The sequence below is a fragment of the Paramacrobiotus metropolitanus genome, unplaced genomic scaffold (genome assembly GCF_019649055.1).
Source record: "Paramacrobiotus metropolitanus isolate TYO unplaced genomic scaffold, Prichtersi_v1.0 Parri_scaffold0000091, whole genome shotgun sequence".
In the NCBI taxonomy this organism is placed as follows: Eukaryota; Metazoa; Tardigrada; class Eutardigrada; order Parachela; family Macrobiotidae; genus Paramacrobiotus; species Paramacrobiotus metropolitanus.
In genome coordinates, this window is record NW_026570311.1 from 283,705 (window position 1) to 301,843 (window position 18,139).

The window sequence follows — 18,139 nt, forward strand, 5'->3', positions numbered from 1 at the left end:
CGATACCAACATGCAGTCCAGCAGGAGCAGTGGATAAGGAAGTAATAGCGTTTAGCATAGCGGACATTTCAGTAACTATAGGTCACGCTTTAAGGAAATATAACGTCTCAGCAATTCTGGTAGGAAAACGTATGAGGAAACAGAACTGAAAATTTTTTTGGAAGCGGTGATGACTTTTATAGGCTTATAGCAGGAAATTGTGCAGCGTGTTCAGTGTATGTGTGTATCGCCCTTGTATGGCAGTGTGTCAGTGCAACTCGTAGTACGTATGTTCTTCTCATGTATTGTACGCCTCAGTACGTTAGCGCGTATTTCAGTGCAGATGTACAGGTTTCTTCTCTGAATTATGGAATTGTTAGTTTTTGCGGTCAGATTTTCAGATTATCAGATTTTAAGTAGTAGGATATCTTTTTCCTTATTGCACGACTTGCGCCCAAACGTGGTTCAATACGCGGAAATAACCTTCAGTCTGTGGAAAAGTCAATTCTGCGGTAATTTTCGGTGTAATTAGTAGCGTATGGTTAACCCTCGTGGTATGGCAGTTTTGTGTACAGTATGTTGAGAGCGATGACAGTGCAGATTTCTTGCGGTCTCTAACTTCAAAGAGATACCGACAGTGTTGTGATTTCGTCATAGCAGTGAACTCTTTTGTTGTGGTTTTTCGATTTTTGATATTTTTCGGTAATCATGCCTCCTAAAGCGATTAAACGTATTCAGAAACGCAAACGGGAAGAGAGCTCTTCTTCTTCTTCTTCCAGTAGTAGCAGTTCGAGTAGTAGTGTTAACTTTGCTGATGAATCGGAAGTGTCCTTCATTTCGATCTCCAGTATTCCTTCGAATGAGTCAAATGTGACGGAAACTCAGAGATTTTTGGCAGATGTTGATCCTTACGCAGTTGATTATATTGTGAGAGAACCTGATCCTGAAATTGGTAATCGCGGTGACGTAGCAGATGTTGAGAGTGTGCACAGCGGCAACTCCAGTGCAGGTCTCGAGAAATCAGCGGAAATGTTCGATTGTTTTCAAGAAGACGGGAAACGTTATAAAGTGATATCTACGACTGATACTGAGAGTTTTACGACCTTGATATCTACTCCCAGCGAAACGTATGATGACGAAGATGAATGTGCGTCGTGCTCAACTGGTCCTTTACCTAACACAGCGGAGAGATTAGCTGATTTGGCGGATGTGAATGTTGAAGTTGAGTCAGATCGCAGTTCGGAGTTTGAAGAGCAACCTATGGTGTATCACGAGAAAACTCCTCCGAAACGTGATGACAAAGGTAACATAGTCCTTCATCCTGGAACTCGTTTGTTTTTGAATGGCAAGTTGTACCATGCCGGAAAACTTATCAGTGTGAAGAAGTTTAACCATTTTGTGCGTAATATGTCCAGAGAGCGGAATCGATATCTTAAAACTCAGTATTTATTTGCTCATCCTGATTCGATTGAGAGTCTAAACTTGATCGCGCAGTTGCATCGGAGGAATGACAGCGTTGTCGACTTTCCCACGCGGATGATGTTCAATGGCGGGTTATTGCATTCGCAGCATGTTGATAAACCTTCCCCAGCAGCAGTGCGGAAGAGGCAGCGGGAAATCAGTCCTGAAATTGTTGAAATTCCTTCAGTTGTGTTGTCGCGTGAATCTTCTCCTGAAATCCCTGTTCAGTCGCGTAAGAAGCAGCGAACTTTTTGAACCCTTTTGTTGTCGGTTCGTATTTGTTGTGTTTTTACTTTGAATGGGTGTAGTATTACGGTAACTTCACGGAAATTGTCTTTTGTTATTTGCAGTCGTCGTACAGGAACGGTAGTATTTTTGTGTCAGTGCTTTTCGCGGTATTTTCTAGTTTTTACTCTGGTCGTACGGATCGGTGTACTATGACGTATTTCACTTTTTATTCGTTGGTCAGTGTAATCTGTGTGATGCAAGTACGAATTGCGGATGTATGGTTGTTCAGTCATTAAAATTCGTGAGCGTGTTAGCGCTAGTGCGGTTGGAGTTTTGCAGTCAGATTTCAGTGTGCGGTTTGAGAACTTTGAATTCGCTTTTCATTTTTATTCGGAGATTTTATTACGACCTTTTTCATTTATTTCCTGGTCACTTTTGCTTGGTATTATGGATCTTAACGCAGCTTTTAATTATATGGTAGATGCTTTGTGTAGTAACGGTCATCAGTATGGTAATCGCGGAAATTATCGTGGCCGTGGCAATAATCGGCGTATGAATTATTATCGTCCTTATTCTCGTGGTGGTTATCGTGGAAGAGGTTATAACGGATATCAGAATAATGCTCAGCAGTGGCAGCGCAATCCTCAGTATCCTTTGGCAAATAATGGCGGAAACGGTGTTAACGGTGTTCAGTTGGTTGTACCGGAGAATGTACCTATTGTTGGAGCAGTTTTGCCTGTTGTCAATAACCCGGGTTGGCAAGCTCAGAATGCGGAAGTTGTCCAGCAGAACATGGCGGCTTTACAGTTGAATCAGCCTGTGGCGAATGAGGAAATGGACATTAACGAAGAGAACATCGTTCCTCAGCAGCAAGGTCAGAATGTCGGTATTGTTAACGGTGTTGTTGTTGCGAATGATCAGAATCCTGTGGCGGTTGGCAATGTGGTGAATCCAGAAGTCGTAGCTCAAGCGGTGAACAACGTTTAGAATGCGATGAATGGCGGAAATGTTGCGGCAGAACCTTCTCAGAATGTTGTGGTGAATGAACCTTCAGTTGTGGTTCCTGGTATTGCGTATGTTCCTATGAATGGTGATGGAAGACCTCAATATCCTTCAATCAATCCTTCGGATATCTTTCAGCGTAACGCAGATGAAGAGCGGCGAAAACAGTCGGTAGAGCGAGCTCGTATGGCGGTGGATGCTAAACGAAATGATTTGTCCGGTTTGCAGTCTCGTTCCTCATATCCTGATGTGCAGCGCAGTCGTCTTCGTGTTCAGTCTTCTGATAACCTTGTTGCTCCTGATCCTAGAGCTCATCGTCGTAATAATTCTGTTGATAATTCTTTGCAGTCAGCCTGTAAACCTCAGTGATGATGTCATGGTTTGTAACCTTGTGTGTTGGCATTTTTGTCATGATTTTGCGGTGTATTGTGAATTTCTTTTCGCGTTTATATGTTCTCAATTTTTGCTGTATATACGTTAGCGGAAGTCAGTTCAAGTTCTCAGTTCAGTCGTGTGTTGAATAAACGTTCGGTGTATGGATGAAGTATGAAGTATGGAAGTGTGAACATGGAAGAAAACGGAAGTAATTGGAGCAGTAATTTTGGAGTCATAGGACATTTTCCATCGTATTTTAGCTGTGCAGTATGATTCGGTAAGATTTTAGCAGATGAGTAATTTCGTAGTGCATTGGCTCAGTGATCACAGTTTATGGGCAATGTTAGCGGTATTAACGGGTGCTATTACTCAGTATCACCATAGCTTGTGAAATATGATTTTGCAGTATGTAATTCGAGATTTTATTTTTCGTATAACTTCGTAGTAAATGGGCAGTTGAGTATTGGTATGAGTTCGTGTAGCCTAGCAGTGTAAATACGTCAGCGTGTTGAAGTATTACAGTACTATTTCAGAAATTTGATTTTGCGGTGTGTAGTTTGAACATTAATTTTTTGTGGCTTATCGTAGTGTTTCGGCTTTAATCGCTTGTAGATCTTTTATCATTGCATCATAAGTACAGATTTACTCTTCATTTTCAGTAGCAGTAGAGCAGTTGGCTTCAGTTTTTGTTAGTTTTCGTAGTATGTTGTCAGTTTAAGCGTTTTACATTGCGTAGCGTCTGAACTTAGTATTTCCTATCAGTGCTGTATGATTAGTAACTTTATCTTTTTAACTAGCTTTCGTAGTATAATGTCTGTTTGTTCGCTTTCTAACACGTTTCGTGACTTGTACTTATACAACTTCCCTTGTTGCAGTTAGTCTTTTTATCTTTTAATTTTTAGCAGGTGATTGTAGTACATGGGTTTTAGCCAGTTAGCTCGCTTACACTGTTCCCTTTGGATAAATACGATATAACACCTTTCACATCGGTCTTAAAGCACTTAATGCTATAAACAACATCTTTTTAAACATCTTTTAAATACGATAACACCTTGGATCTCATGGACGTTCCTGCTCTCCGCCTTTCCACTTCCTTGGACTTCCGGATTGCCAGTTACGCTCCAGGATCCGATGACCTATAACACTCAAACTCTCTAACAACTTACCGGACCGAGCGATGTTACTTACTTTTGATGGCACCGGATAGTCGGGATGGAATTTGGCGATAGTACTAGATGTTGCACGCACTATGCGGATTGAGCAGATGTTACTTTTTCCTATGTCCCTATGTTCCTTCCTCTTCGTTCCACGTCGTTCCGCGAAGCTTCACTTTTGTTCCACTACGATCCAGAGAAATCTCGTTTGCGGGGGTGACGTGTACTGGCGTCCCTTAGTACACATCGGTACTACTTTACTACTTCTACCCCTACAACTAAGGCTTAGGCTTTACTACATCTTCTACGCGAGTCCTGACCCCGAGTCTCTACTTCGACTTCTCAGAAATCCCCAGCAGAGAACTTTGACCGCGACTTGCCATTTCGACGTGACCGCGCTTCGATGACGTAGCTCAACCTATTGTTCTAGTGTATTAGTTGACCTGATGTTCTCATTAGTCCACGTGTAGTGATGCAGCGGTGTGATTAGTCCACGTGTCCTCAGATGTCTCTTATTGGTTAGATTCTAAATCCCTATTGTTCTCAGACCCGTACCTGCGCGTACGAAGAGCCAGCACTTGCGGTGCCCAGGGCTATATAAGGCGCTCGTCGCCCACACAAATGTCAAGAGTTGTAATCCCAACAAAAGTAGAGTCTTGTTACTCGATCTGATTAACTTCAGGCTTTTGCTCTGGTCTTCTCTTTCCAAGTGAGGCTGTTCAAACTGACCTCTGGGTGACCTTTCACCTATTGTCAGGGGTCATTCCTCTACTTCGTCGACGTGCATTATCATCTTCGGATAGTCTCGTGACGTAACAGGTTACCCACTTGATCCCACTTGTTCGCCTTGACCTTTTCGGTCCCTTCGATCTTCATGCCCTGTAGCGCCAGGTTGATGGATTTGTCATGCTCATACGCTTCGGCTACCATCTAGCGTCGGACAGGTAACGTATAACTTCACGCATCCCTTGTGTTTCCTTTCGTGTCTTCTCTTTCAGCAGGCTTCGAGTTCCAGATCCTCTTCTTCATCCTTGCATATCATCTCATACTTGTACATCAACATCCTTAACCTTTCGCTCCATGAAATACATAAGAAGTTGAGATTAAGAGTCGCTCTATTCCCCCGACTGGTCGTGGTTTGGGAAGTGCATATTTCCACCGCACACGGCTTTACATTTACATTCTCTATTGCACGACAGAACAATTGACGGCGTCAACTGTCCAGTCAGCTTTACGACTGTCGCGGACCAAATCCAGCCGACTCGGGACAATCATGTAGGCAGCATGGATCTACGGCGACTTACGGGAATTTGCATGGTATCGCTGGTACACTGAAGAAATTTCAGGTTTGCCTGGGTCAGAGTACCGTACTCCAGGGGTTTCTGTATAGCTTACATTATTCATTATGAGAACGGTATTGAATAAAGAAAAAAAACGTACCAGAAAAGCTAGTGCTTACTTCCTTAAGCTGCTGGGAAGAATTATAGATTACCAAAAAAGATTTGAGCAAATATAGTCATATAACACCCTCCTTTTAGCAATATATATATAGCAAATTCAGTTCAATGCAAATACGAAAATTATCACAGGATTTCAGGCAAGGGATCTCTGCAATGGCTGCAGTTATTTTTGCGCTATCCGGGGTGTTGATGTTTGCGGTATTACAAGCGTCGCTTGGTCCTCGGATGCAAAGGCTTCCGTATATGATGGTGGCAAATCCATAAAAGGCGGTGCTCGAGGAAAGGGTGCATTCTGGTCCCCGGTAACCGCCTGGCTCGTGTTATCGCTGCTGTGTTATCGCGTCGTCGTAACTGGACTAGGGCGTGCGGCCCGTCCGTGTGAGCGGCCAAGGAAAATAATACCAGCGAGGATGATGAAAATGCGAAACTAGCGATCCCCACAGATATTCCACAAATTGCGCCGGAGCTCAGGGCACTGACGTTACTGTCTGTTTAACAAAACTGGGGCATAGTTTCGTGAATCGTGTCTTCTATGTGTAAGCCTCTTTTAGGCAAGCAATCCCAAACACAGCGCAAAAGATTGTTATAAAATAGGTGACTGTGTCACTTGCCTGTGTTTTGCCGGAAAGTGTAAAAAACCGTAATTTTAATTTCTTATTTACCTTACATACATACCGTGGTTGTCATTCCGGTCGTTAGTGGTAGTTGCGTCCCGTAGACACTGCGACCCTCGAACTGGATTGCGTCCATCCACACTGGCCGTAAAACCTAACGGACAGTTGACACGATCATTTATCCCGTCGATATCTCAGATAAAGTGATCGTTGACATAACCATGCAGCGCTTCGCAGTAGGTATTGCGAGAGTGAGACGTGTCTGACGAAGCAAAAGAGCATATCAGCAAAATAGTAACGGCTGCAACTATTGCAAGGCTAGGGAACGTAAGATAGTGAGAGCCTCCGTCAACAAAGATCGATACAAACATTATACCTTCAACAATAACAGAGTCGGCTTAGGCTTCGTGCATAGGACTGGAATACGACGAGCTTCGAATGTACTCAAAGGTGACGAAAGGCTGCTTGACATATTCCGTTATGGTCTGAGCGACAGATGAAGGATTACGACATTGAGGCATGCTGTCGGCCAGTTGCATAACCAGGCCACGCAATCCATTCCAGTTTTCATATATTTTCAAGGCTTCTGGGTGAGGCAGATTAAATTTTCTAGAAAATTGTTGGAATTGCGTCAGCAACGGAGGGTAAATAGAAAGAAACAATTATTTTTCTTTGGTGCCTTCTACGAGCAAATACGTACCTTAGGTTGAGGTAAAACGCAAAAGACGCAAATGGTTTTCCGCAGATTGGCATCCAGTGTAACATCAAACCAGCAGGATGCCTTCGACAGTGCCGGGATGTTCTGATAGCGCAATGTACCGGCTCTGCCACTGAGGGTGTATGGGCATTCTAGCACCTCAGTTTGATTACATCTTTTGTTAAAATCGGGATCTGTAATCGATCAAAGTTGATCACACCGTTCACTACAGGCATTCATAGAATAATCGTAGTTCATAAATTAAGTGTCCATTTGTTTTTGTATTTGTAATCTGTCCGTTTGTATTTGCGTAATGTCTACGATTCAAAATAGTTAAACCTTGTCACTTACAGGTGACGGAATATAGCAGTACTGTAGCGATACGTACGTGAAGTGACGGCTTTACTTGTACTTTCCATTATTCGCTTGTACATTCTCGATCGTTCTCTTTGTGTTCGGATCTACTTTTGGTTTGATTTCTACACGGATGCGCCGTGTCTATATAAGTCCGTGAGTGGCAGTACTTTGATCATCAGTTCTCTCATTACGAGTTTTGACAGTTTCGGAGTTTCTAATTAAAATATCGTCGGAGATGCAGTCTCGCTTCGCGTAGATTCGTAGACTTAGCTATGCCACATTGAGATATTAGCTCATACTCTGTCGTTGAGTAGGTCGGTAGGATAGATTATTACGGTAATTATTCCTATCGTACTGATCTCTCCGTCATGGCGCCCACCGATGTTCGAACCTAACCGATGGCCAGCTAAGTAAAAACTGACTGAAATTGTGATTGTGAATGACTGCTTCTAGAAAGTGCTCAGTCCGGGTACAACTGTACTGACTGGACGGATGTCCGGGCAGCTGGTCTGCCGTCTGGACGCCTAAAAAGTTAGTAGTCCGGGTACTGGCGACGCGTTAGTAAGGGGAAACCCTGCTGATTCGTGCCTGCGACCCACGGCGAAAACCTGTAAATGTCCGGGGGCTTTGCCCTGTCTGGACGCTGAGCAGTTTGTCCTGCCAGGAGGGCGATGCAGGGATAACCTGTAGATCGACCCATGAGCACTGATGAAATGAAACGAATAATGCAGAAAATGACGAAATGTGAATTGATGAATTGAAGCTGAAGTAGGTACACGTAGCTTCTGCAGGGCACGAGTTTCCTTGAAATCTGAAGCGTAGCGGTTACGTAACCGACTGTAAGTAGACAGGGTTTCGAAAGCAGTTTCCTTGAGCTAAAGTTTTTTGTATGCCAGAGCAGTGCCTGCGCATATACAGTGTCGACACAATCTTGAGCTAAAGTATTGTATGCGAGAGCGAAAAGCGAGAGCATACAGGTGCACCATATCGTAGCGTAGCCATACAGCCAGAACAATTGCGAGCGCTGTGAGCGGTGAGAGAACACCGAAGATCATCATCTCGATTTGAAATATCCGGATTAGAACAAAAGAGTCTACCTGGTAGTCAGTGTAACGAACACTGAAACAAAAGCGTAGCTAAAATTTCCGCGTAGAACAAAAGTCTACCGGATAAAAACCTGAAGCCAGTGCAACAGACACTGAGAGTGAACGCGTAGCTAAAGTATCCGGGTAAGAACAATAGAGTTCCTCGGATAGCAGTGCAATGGACACTGACAAACTGACAAGAATGGAAGAGGCAGCGTCAACTGCATACGATAATGCAGCACAGCACAATAAAAATGCCGTACAATTTGGCGGCATTGCTGAGAATGAAGAATTGTGGTACGACATGCACCCGTTGCAGTCGGAACTTATTGAACATTCGCTCAATCAAGAACGATTTGAAAAAGCAATGGAAAAATGGGATGTAAGAATTGAAGAAGAATTTAACGTTGATGAATTGAAAGAGATAGCCTGGGCATCTCTACATACTGCACTTGCAGTTCAAAGGAAGTACAGCAATGCTAATCGCATCTGTCATGCGTTAAACAGTCGTAATACGAGTATGGAAATTGAAATTAGTGCGCTTAACGCTGAACTGGTTAAACTGCGTAAACAAACTGGAAGAATTAAAAGTGAATGCCGTGTAGAAAAAACACGAGCTGAAGAATTGATGGAGCCCAACTAGCGCTGATGTCCGAAATGGAAGAAATGCAGCGTACGTCTAAAGCGTCTGAAAAAACACAGTACCTTTAATGACTTTAATGGCTGGACTGATAAAATGTTGATTGACAAAGGACTGTCTTATGCATTGAAAGGCGATGCATATCTGTGGTATGCCGAAACTAAAAAATTAAATCCAGATAAAGACTGGATTTACTGGAAAGCAGCATTGATTAATCACTTTTCTTCGGAAAGTGAACCGGCCGAAATACGGCAAGCGATGTATGCACGTGTCTTCAAAGAGGAAGACACGGTGAATTCGTATGTCGATGGTTTTCTTAACTGGTTTAATACGTTGAATACGAAGGAAGAGGAACGAGTATCAGTTCTCATTCAGGGACTAAAGAATACTCGTATGAAGTGGTATGAAAAGTTGATTATGTCGAAACCTAAAACTGTTGAAGATGTAATGGTGCAGTTAAAAACGCTGTACACTTTGAAGTGTCAAAGAGAAATGAACGAAAATGCTGATTCAGATGAATATGCTGAATATGAAAATATGTACGATGAATATGAAACTGAGAGCTTGAATGATGAGGAATGTGAATATGACGAGGAGTATGACTATGAAAACTATGAAAACTGCAGTAGTGGCAGTAAAAAGCCGTACGTTATTGGAAATGTGGAAATTAATGTTAATAAATGGCGTACTGACAGTGGTCAGCCTATTTGCTTTAAATGTCACGAGCTGCATCCAGCTAAGTACTGTACATTTGCTGGTAAATGGAAAGACGTTACAGTGGAACCGCCGATTGAAGTGCTCAAGCGTTACAATATTAAACGACTGGAAGCGCATTCATTGGAAATACGCACTGTACAGGGTGAATTAAAACCGATTGAAAATGTGAAAACTAAAGTGAAGCAGCACTCAAGTTTGCGGGGGCGAGCAGTGCCCAATGAGCTACCGCCCGATACGTTGCAAACGACTGTGCCCAGTCAAGTTTGCGGGGGTAAGCCCGACAACACTGAAATAGCCTTTGCGGCCAAAAGTTTCGTTGATGAAGAGTTTTGGAAAGCCGAATAGCGTAAATGCAAGGATACCAAACACTGGTATTACTTGTACAAAAATCCCATTAAAGCGAGAAATAAGTTTCAAAACGAAGAAATTTATCACATGGTTGTGATAAACGGAATGTTGTGTCGTAAGCGCTCAGTAAATGGTATTGATAGAATTGTGGTGCCTAAACAATGGCGTGAAAAACTGATTAATTCAGTGCGGGAACGATGTGGGAAAAATGAATTAATACCTAGCGGAGTGTCAGTTCAAAAGTATTTGACCACCCGGTATTATTGGTACAATATGGTGAAAACTATTGAAAATGTTTTGTTGAAATGCGGTAGCGCTGAAGTTTCTGAAAATTTTGGAGTTGTGTCAGATTGTGTGAAAATTCATAATTCTGAATGTGTAGCTGAAGTTTGCAGTAAATCGCAGAACAAAAAAGCTGAAATTTCTCTTGCTCAGCCGCAAATGCAATGCGAAATCCCGTGCACTACGAAGCCTGTTGAGTACGAGTATAATGGGGCTGGTCGACGCGTCGACTCAAATGAATGTGAAAAACCTAAAATTGTGAACCAGCCTTTAGCGGAATTGAAAAATTTTGTTATCGAGGCTGACAGCCAGGTTGTGGAAATGGTGGTGAAGACAAGTCCAGTGATGTGGACAAACTTCGAAATATTCCTGTAAATTTTCTGGGAATTTATTCCCGGAGATATCCTTTTTGAATGCCGTACTACGATGATTGTACGTTTGCTGATTGAGTCGCATTGGTAACCGCCTCCGGGTGTTATGCTGACTACGAGTACGCGTGTTGAAAGTGTTTCGCAATTGCAAAGTGGTGTTTTCTTTTATTTTGATTTTCAATCGCGGATGTTTTTTGCGTTGAATTTTTCATCGGCGATTTATCCCTTAATTTAATGTTTGCCACTGAAAAAACATGAAGTTTGTTTCATTCCGACGTTTTTCCACTCCGACTGCCGTTTTGCCAACCTGCTCGTTTCTCTTGCCTGCACTCATTTTCCCATCCCGTCAAGGATCCTCTCCTCTCACCATCTCACTTGTCACCCGTGGAGGATCATGTCATTCTTGGACGGAGGATGGATTTGCCCGACCTTGCCCAGTCGAGAGCGTGAGAACTCATTTTTATCTAGTTTTTTGTTCCTGTTTTTCCTGTTCTTTTCGTTTCTTTTTGTGTTGGGTTCCCCAAAAGCCGTTTGCGGGGGTGACGGAATATAGCAGTACTGTAGCGATACGTACGTGAAGTGACGGCTTTACTTGTACTTTCCATTATTCGCTTGTACATTCTCGATCGTTCTCTTTGTGTTCGGATCTACTTTTGGTTTGATTTCTACACGGATGCGCCGTGTCTATATAAGTCCGTGAGTGGCAGTACTTTGATCATCAGTTCTCTCATTACGAGTTTTGACAGTTTCGGAGTTTCTAATTAAAATATCGTCGGAGATGCAGTCTCGCTTCGCGTAGATTCGTAGACTTAGCTATGCCACATTGAGATATTAGCTCATACTCTGTCGTTGAGTAGGTCGGTAGGATAGATTATTACGGTAATTATTCCTATCGTACTGATCTCTCCGTCACAGGAATTATAATAAAACGCCGCAGAAGTTCTCAAGAAATAGATAATCTCCAGTGAAAAAGTCAGAACAAGCCCTCTTCTGATTCCCATGGCTGCCGTAAATGAATATCCAGCGATAGCGTTTCACTGGAATTATTTTATAAATCTCAAAAATTTTCGTTGAATGGGTCCGCATGTTTAGGTATACAGTACAGTTTACACCGCTACTTGAACGCACGCGTACCTCAGCCGAGCAATAAAGTTTAGGCAGCGGCTGGCAAATTATTGCACACGCGTTTTGTGCGATGACAACACTGCCACACGCTTGCCTCGGGCAGTACAAGTGTGCAATACGGTATATTTTGGGTCTATATTATTATTCAGTGTACGCAGTACCGATTAACCGGTAAAAACAGTTTGCTAAACAGCTGCTGCCGCTGAGTGAAGCCTTTTCAGTACACATAAACCTTTTAAGATAAAAGTTTTATAGTAAAAGTTGTACTACTTTCGTAGGAGCGATTCTGCAAAGTACGTACAGGAGTGGTTGACATGCGTTTTTTCACGACGCAAGCAAGCAAGCAGCCGTAAGACCCTTAACTGTAAGGCCTGTAAAACAGTGTCTTCTCTGCCGGGAATTACTTCTCCGTGGACGAATCATAGTACGAGTAATGTGGAAACAATTACGCCGAATGTGCAAAATGTAAATATCGTTTGTCATCGCGGAGACGTTTGGGATCTACAGTTTATCTACTGACCTTGGGGATACGGTCCAAAAGCAAGTGAAAATTTATGTTTTAGTATCAAATTCGCCTCGCAGATTCTCTAGACAGCTCTCTCGCTAGTTCTGTGGGTGTCACAGTCGTCGCATTAGGCCGCAAATAGCGGTTACTAGGTACTGAAAGCAACTTTACGATGCTTAGTCAACTTTGTAGTGTGTTTTTACTATTTGTAAATAGTTTATCGGGCTCGCTAACATTTTAAGTGATTCCCGCGATTACCGTTAATAACTTTCCAAGTTTATGATCTATATATCGTATAGACCTCTGCGCAGTTATCGGCTATAATACAACCGGTGATTCAAAAGCGTCGGAAAATTTTACAGACAAGTTGAATAATTGCGTCATACTAATTGTGCCATCTAAGTCATCACACCAGAGACATGCCGAAAGGTAATAAAACAACAATTTATCACAGTTTATTCAGCGGACAAAATGCTGGACATGCTGCAATTTTTATTTCACAGTTCTCGGTATGGAAGCATGCGACAGGGGAATTGCGCTTTGTGCCTGTGCCACCATGACGTCCGCATACGATGGTGGGGAATCCATGGAAGGCGGAGTGGCAGGTGAAGGTGCGTGGTTGGTTACAATAAGCGGTGGACCCGTTACAGTGGTACTCGTTGACGTCGCCGTAATGGATTGACTTAGTGATCCACGCCGCGCGACTGCAGCCAGAAGAATAAGAAACAGTAAAATGGCGATCCCTATAACGATTCCTCCAGTTGCAAGGGGGCTGAGGCCGGTATTTTTACTGCCTGTAAGCAAATAATTCGTACGTTGTACTAGCTTACTGTACCTATAACTTCGTAGTGCGCACTTGTGGAATTTCCATATATGACCTGTTTTCGTTAAAGCATCGGCTATTGCCAAAAGCTGATGCTAAATTCAACAAAATACAAAAATCGCTTATTTTGAAACTGGCTTTTATATGACAAGAGATTACAAAAAGTACCTTGAACTTCTAGATCGCATTGTCGCCATAGAGCTGGACTGATTCCATTCGGGTTGGCTGTATAACTGGACGGACAGTTGACACGATCACTTATCCCGTCTGCATCACAGATCAGGTCTTCGTTGACGTAGCCTTGCAGCGCCCCGCAGTAAGTGTTGTGCGAGTGAGACGTATCTAAAGAAAAAGAATATCGTATGGCTCTTCATACAGGGCCGCCCAGCTTGCTTGATGAATCTGCCACTTCTTGTTACGATCTATCACCAACGCTGTTACCTTCAACAACGACTACGTCGATGATGACTTCGTGCACAGCGTAGACCAGCGACGAGGTGCGATTGTACTCAAACGTGACGGATGGTTCCTTAGCGTACGTGGTCAGTGTTTGTGCGACGGACGCAGGATTACTTAGATGACCCCTGACGCCATACAAGCTTAGGATCAGAAGTCGTGATTCATCTTTATTTTCATGGATACTCAGGGCGTCACCATCAGGAACCCTGAATTTTCTGTAATATTTGCACAACGTTAAGAAATTTAATTGGCCAGTAACCACACTTGTTCCGCTGAGTTGTGTATGTGTACATACAGAGCACTGAGTACCTTATGTTGAAATAAAACGCAAACTGCGTAGATGGTTTCATGCAGTTGGAGTTGAGTGTAACGTGGAAATAGCAAAATCCTTTCGAAAGTATCTCGATGCTGCGATAGCGGAATGTGCCAGCTCTGCCGTCGGAAGTGTATGGACAAGCTAGAACCAATGTGCGACCGCACGTTGCCTCCAAATCATCATCTGCAAATGACCGCTCATTATCTCACGCCATATACACAACTATCTGCAGTAAGAAAATTACTGTAGTATTTCCCGGCCATCAGCTGCTTTTACTACGTATATATTTTCATTGAAAAGTTTTTAGATTAATTGCGTATTATCTAAACCCAGACACGTTCTCTTCTCACGCAGGAAGTGAGGACTGTACGTACTAGGTACTTCATTCACGCTGTACATGGGTGGCTAGTGATCGAATAGTCAAACTAAGATAACCGGTTGCTGAGAAATATCGACGCATTAACGAAAAATGTATTTCAAAGTACTGATTTTTGCGTCAGCCCCGCCAAGCAGAAATGGTTCCAGCCCTTACATGTAAAATAATACTGAGCCGTGGCACTCCTTGCGATATATATACTTCCCAGTAAAAAAACAAGCACGCTCCGAGAAGTCATTGCCGCCGCAAAGGTCGATATGCCAGTAGCGCCGGAGAAAATTTCACAAAATTAAAAAAATACAATTCTGCTTTTTGGTTCTTGAGATTCACACTGTATGAAGCGATAATTACAGTAGATGCACATATCGAAGAAAACTTCTATAAGCTAGACTGCCAGCGGAACACACCTTATTGCTTCTGATCTGACTAAAACATTTTACCACTATTACACTCTCCCTACCGACTTGGTTAACGCAGATATCTATCTTAAGTCAAGGATGTTCCTTATCGATCTGCAGTTTGAACCTTTCACTAAGCATACGCGTTACCATACATCCGGTTAACTAAGCAAGATTGTGAAGTAATGCGAAATGCCGTAGTGGCGATTTGACGCAAGAGCTATAATTCCAGCGTAATTCAAGCAGTCTCACACTTTGTGGACGAATCATATTACGGTGACGGCTTAGAACATTAACGTGCTGTAACGGCCGGAGCCACGTTGGCGTTCACAGGCAGCAAGTTTAAAACAGCGCCCGTCAGTTGTGTCTTGCTCTTTCAGACTTTTGCTGGTAGATGTCATAATGCAACAAATAATTTACGCTTTAATGTAACAAACTTAACAAAACAAACAAACAACTTTTCCTCCGTTGCATCGTTTTTGGCAAGTGGCAACAGTCAGCTTTTGGCCGAATAAAGTAACAAATGAGACCGTCGGAGCCCTTAACAATATTAACATCACATAACCACAGTCGACGTAGACCTGAATTTTCAAAATCTATAATACGACGTACGAAAGAGCAATCTTGAGGGCTTTTGGTTAGAACTTGTGATGCTGGTGGTCACATGGAGATATTCGTTATTCGGAACTGTTCCAGGCTTCAGCAGCTTCAATCTGAGTTGGAGGTTGAAGCAAAGGAGTGTCGACTTGCGCCGACGGTGTGGCAACTTCGGAATACGGAGGCGGTTCTTCCATAAAAGGTATAGTAGGATCCCTGAACAAAGGTGGTCCGCCCCTAAAAGATGGCGCATGCTCCCTGTACGAAGGCGGCCCTTCCATAAAGGATGTCTCAATCTCCCTATACGAAGGGGGCCCCGACGGAGGACGCTCCCTATACGCAGGCGGCGGCTGCCTCAAAAGAGGTTGAATGGTCTCCGCAGCAGCACCGGGCATATTGGCGAGCTCGATGTCATCTGGAGGTGCGATCTCGGCTCGCTCGCGTGATCTCCGTCGAATGGCACGACGGGCAACGGAAACGATGGCAATTAGGACGACGACCAAAAATACGCTTCCCGCGACAATTCCGATAATGGCGGTGTTGCTTAAAGTGATGTCAGAATCGTCTGGAAAAAAGCCTTGTTAATTTTACACTTGTCTGTTCAGATGATTTATTAGTCAAGAATGGTGTGTTCTATTCTTGACATTTGTTTATTCCCATGCAAGTGCCACACTCTGATGAGTTTAGCAGCTAGTGACTGGAGTGCGTTTTTGGTAGCCTGTGACCCTGCTGAACAACACAAAGCGATGCATGGGTGTGTTGTGCAAAGTCCCATTCCGTATAAATTGAGACATGTTCTTAATTTGATTGTAACTGTTGAGCGAAGCTCGCTTTGTACATATTCCGAAATAGAACACTAAGAAATATAGAAAAATATAGAAAAAGAACACAAGGAAAAGAATAAAGAAAAAGAACACAAGGATTTGTTCAGCAGCACTAGCTTTTCCGGTAGGTATTTATGCATTCAGGCGATACCGCACCCATTTAACAAGGGCGTGTATTGTAAGTAGGACAAAAAATTTACCATCGGAGGCCATCTGCGTACCATCACCAGGATTCGGATTAAAGTCGGTCGCCGCAGCTGCACCGGGCGCACATGATTGTCGCGAGTAGGCCGGATTCGTTGTGTACACAACGGGAGTAAAGCTGGCTGGACAGTTGACGCGTTCATTCGTTCCATCCGTATCACAGATCAATTTATTGTACACATAACCCGATAAAGCTGTGCAGTGCGTGTACATTATATGTGCTCTGCCTAGCAAAAAATACAAATCATGGCATTTATGTAGCTCGGTTGGTGGATAATATTAATTACGTCATGGTCTTCCAACCTTCGACGACAACGAAGTCGATATAAGCTTCGTGCTCTCGTGTAGAATTGAATGTACTGCGGAAATATTCCAAGGAGAAGGATGGCTGCTTCGCGTAGGATGTCAGAGCTTGTGCAACCGAGGCAGGACTGGGGCGCGCGTATAATGAGCCGGTTAACTCTTTGAGAAGAACTCGCGGTGCTACGTGATTAGTTTGATATATTCGCACAGAATCGGCAGTCGGTAAGACAAATTTCCTGAAGTTCGTCAACGCGTTACGATTAAACTATCATGATTACTGAACTGTTTTTCCTTACCGAATATTGATGTAAAAGGCAAAAACGTCATCCGCCATCCCGCAGTCGGGAGGTAATGTTACATTGAAGTAACATAGTCCCGTCGGTAGGTTCGATATAAAGTAATAGCGGAGTGTACCGGCTTTATCAGTGTACAAAAACGGGCACTCCATCTTCAGGGTTTGATTGCAGGTGCTCTCCAAATCTGGATCTGCAATCCACATGATTTTCGATGAAAGGACATTAAGCATCAGAAATAATTTATTCTCCTGTTCTGTTCAAAACCAGGTTTCAACGGAGTAAACACAGGAAAGGATGTACTAAGTTACAAACATATTTCGTCCCTCTGTTCGAACTTTACGATTACCGCTGTTGTCAAGAATAACATCCAAAAACATTTAAGATCCGACAATTAATAGCATTTGCGCGCAGGTTGTGTCACTCACAGGAATTATAATACTGAGCGTGTGCATCGCTGATGTAGTGAAGGAATTCTAAACCAAGGATAACGAAGATCCCGCGGTCGATCTCCATGTTAGCCTACATCTGAGCCTGCAAAATCCGGTAGAAACTTTGCCGCAAAGAGCTGCTTCATACACAGGCAGTTTTAAGGTGTGAGCCACGCTACTGTGAAATACAATTCATAGTGGAAACTGTACGTATACTTACTCACCGATGAGTATTGTTATCTCTTAGGATTGATAAGAGAAACCTAGATAACACTAGCACACTACAGTTTTCCGCAGTTATATCATTCATGCCAGGCAGAAGTAAGTCTTTTAGCAAGACTACTGCACAAAATGTAATACGTTAAGCGGGTTTGCCACTGATATTTACTTTGAACCACTATTCGTATCGAACAGCGGAGAAAGGCATTATCAATGTTGCTACAATCAGTTTGATGTGATAGTATTACGCAGGTTCGGCCGGTTACTGTGCGCGAAATCAAACAAAGTGGCTGTCGCAGTTGGACGCCGAGATGTCTACGGCACATCTAACAGACTAATTAGTCCGTTAGATTCTTCTACAATAAGACTTCATGACTCGTGTGGCAAAAGCCAGTAGTCGCAACAGCAAATTTGCGTTTGCAGCCTGCAGACATTCTTTACATTCAGAATCGAATCACTACATGCAATATACGTAAAATAGCGCATGATCAACCAT

At 43.1% G+C, this 18,139-nt stretch overlaps 2 protein-coding genes and 1 long non-coding RNA gene across 3 annotated transcripts; all 3 read right to left on the reverse strand.

Annotated features, from left to right (window-relative positions):
- Window positions 1-6,762: 6,762 nt before the first annotated feature.
- On the reverse strand, window positions 6,763-11,898 carry LOC129596533 (uncharacterized). Its single transcript, XR_008691441.1, has 3 exons — window positions 11,684-11,898; window positions 6,974-7,164; window positions 6,763-6,882 (listed from the first exon to the last, which is right to left on the reverse strand). It is a non-coding gene; the product is annotated as an uncharacterized LOC129596533 (long non-coding RNA).
- A 782-nt stretch (window positions 11,899-12,680) lies between these two features.
- Window positions 12,681-14,773, reverse strand: LOC129596526 (uncharacterized). The gene is made up of 5 exons (XM_055493835.1): window positions 14,531-14,773; window positions 13,992-14,181; window positions 13,665-13,897; window positions 13,392-13,565; window positions 12,681-13,194 (listed from the first exon to the last, which is right to left on the reverse strand). Exons 1-5 carry the CDS (start codon window positions 14,610-14,612, stop codon window positions 12,893-12,895), a joined length of 981 nt encoding a protein of 326 aa, XP_055349810.1. The 5' UTR covers window positions 14,613-14,773; the 3' UTR covers window positions 12,681-12,892.
- A 426-nt stretch (window positions 14,774-15,199) lies between these two features.
- LOC129596520 (uncharacterized) lies at window positions 15,200-17,667 on the reverse strand. The gene is made up of 5 exons (XM_055493820.1): window positions 17,422-17,667; window positions 16,997-17,186; window positions 16,701-16,936; window positions 16,394-16,624; window positions 15,200-15,934 (listed from the first exon to the last, which is right to left on the reverse strand). The coding sequence occupies exons 1-5, from the start codon at window positions 17,507-17,509 to the stop codon at window positions 15,450-15,452; spliced, it is 1,230 nt and encodes a 409-aa protein (XP_055349795.1). The 5' UTR covers window positions 17,510-17,667; the 3' UTR covers window positions 15,200-15,449.
- Between the last annotated feature and the right edge of the window lie 472 nt (window positions 17,668-18,139).